At 61.2% G+C, this 1,748-nt stretch overlaps 1 protein-coding gene across 1 annotated transcript in view; it reads right to left on the reverse strand.

The window, feature by feature from the left end:
* Positions 1-1,491, reverse strand: part of BCL11A (B-cell CLL/lymphoma 11A (zinc finger protein)) — a gene marked incomplete at its 5' end in the record, with an annotated part of 9,482 nt that extends 7,991 nt beyond the window's left edge. Inside the window, one exon of the mRNA XM_010085942.1 lies at positions 5-1,491. Within this exon, the coding sequence (XP_010084244.1) occupies positions 5-1,491 (1,487 nt within the window). The remainder of the gene's footprint in view (positions 1-4) is intronic.
* Positions 1,492-1,748: the final 257 nt, after the last annotated feature.

Here is a 1,748-nt window from a genome sequence, read left to right on the forward strand (position 1 = left end):
GGGTGAACCCTGCCAGCCAGTGGGAGTAAACGTTCTCGGTGTTGGGCATGGCGTCGGCCGGTAGGTCAAACTCCTTCTCCAGCTTGATGCGTTTGGAGAAGGGGCTCAGGGAGCTGGGGCTACCCAGCAGCAGCTTTTTGGACAGGCCTCCCGAGGCGGACTCCCCTGGGGAGCAGCCCCGGCCGTTGACCGCTCCCTCATCAATGCGGTCGGACTCGCCGGCCACCGAGTCTTCGTCGCAAGTGTCCCTGTGCACCTCGGGCTCGGGGAGGTGGCCCCGCTTGTGTTTCTCCCCCAGGACCTGGTGGAAGGCCTCGCTGAAGTGCTGCATGGAGCTCAGGACCATGCCCTGCATGACATCCGGCATCGACCGGCCCTCCTCACCAGCCCGCGAGTTGTTCTCGTGGTGGCGGGCCGCCTCCAGGCTCATCCCGAAGCCATAGTCTGGCCTGTCGCTCTCATTCAAGTCCTCCTCCTCTTCCTCTTCTTCCTCCTCCTCCTCTTCCTCCTCTTCCTCCTCTTCTTCATCCCCATTCTCGGGGATCATGTTGGGGTCATTCTCGCTCTTGAACTTGGCCACCACGGACTTGAGGGCACTGCTGGCACTACCCACTAGGTCGCTGGTGCCCGGCTCAGGGGAGCTGGCAGTTGAGAGCCCATCGTCTGACTTCACCGTCATGGGGGAGGACTTGTGCATGTGGGTCTTCATGTGGCGCTTCAGCTTGCTGGCCTGCGTGCAGGCGTGGTCACAGAGGTTGCACTTGTAGGGCTTCTCCCCAGTGTGGCTCCGGCGGTGGACCACCAGGTTGCTTTGAAACTTGAAGGTCTTCCCGCAGAACTCGCAGGACTTGGACTTCATGGGTGGTTGTGAGGGAGGAGGAGCGGACTGCAGAGGAGGAAGGGGTGGCGTGGCCAGGAATGGGGGCTTGCTGCCGGGCTGGAAGGGCTGCAGTAACCTTTGCATAGGGCTGGGCCGGCTCGGGGACAAGGGTGGGCTGGAAGTGTTGCCGGCCAGCTCCCGCAGCCTCCGGGAGAAATCCATAGCGGGGGGCTCCATCGCCATGGGGTTCAGTCGCAGCACCCTGTCAAAGGCACTAGGGTGATGGGTGGCCAGAGCCATTTCTTCCGCACCCAGGCGCTCAATACGATGCGGATCCAAATGGTGCCTCGGGGGAGGGCTAAAGAGGGGCGGCGTGGGTGGGAAACGCCCTTCTCCCAGCCCTGATGCCTCCCTCGAGACAGAGCCGGGTATTCTGAGCAGGTTAAAAGGGTTATTGTCTGCAATGTGAATCCCGTGGAGAGGTGGCTGGGAAGGGCACTCTGCACCTAGTCCTGTTGGGATACCAACCCGTGGCGTCAGGGGGCTGCCATGCTCGCTTTCTAGGTAGATCCGTAAGCCGTGTGTGTTCTGTGCATGCTGCAAGAGGAACCAGGCGCTGTTGAAAGGCTGTTTACAAGTTGTACACGTGTAGCTGCTGGGCTCATCTTTACCTGCAAAATAACACAACAAGCAGCGTCAATCTCCAGCCGCCCACCGGCAGGCGAGAGCTCGCCTCCCCGCCTAAGCTCCAATCCTCTGGGACGCTCAGCTGGGAGCTAGGGAATAGACGTCCCAGCTCAGGCACAGGCAGGGGAAAGGGGAGAGGAGGAGGAGAGGGGCATGACAGGGAGGTCCAAACCCACCCAAATCACACCCACCTCCTCCCACCATTTTGGGTTCAATACCAAACCCCAGCAGGTAACCGCAG

Source organism: Pterocles gutturalis, unplaced genomic scaffold, assembly GCF_000699245.1.
Source record: "Pterocles gutturalis isolate BGI_N339 unplaced genomic scaffold, ASM69924v1 scaffold34560, whole genome shotgun sequence".
NCBI classification, from domain to species: domain Eukaryota; kingdom Metazoa; phylum Chordata; class Aves; order Pterocliformes; family Pteroclidae; genus Pterocles; species Pterocles gutturalis.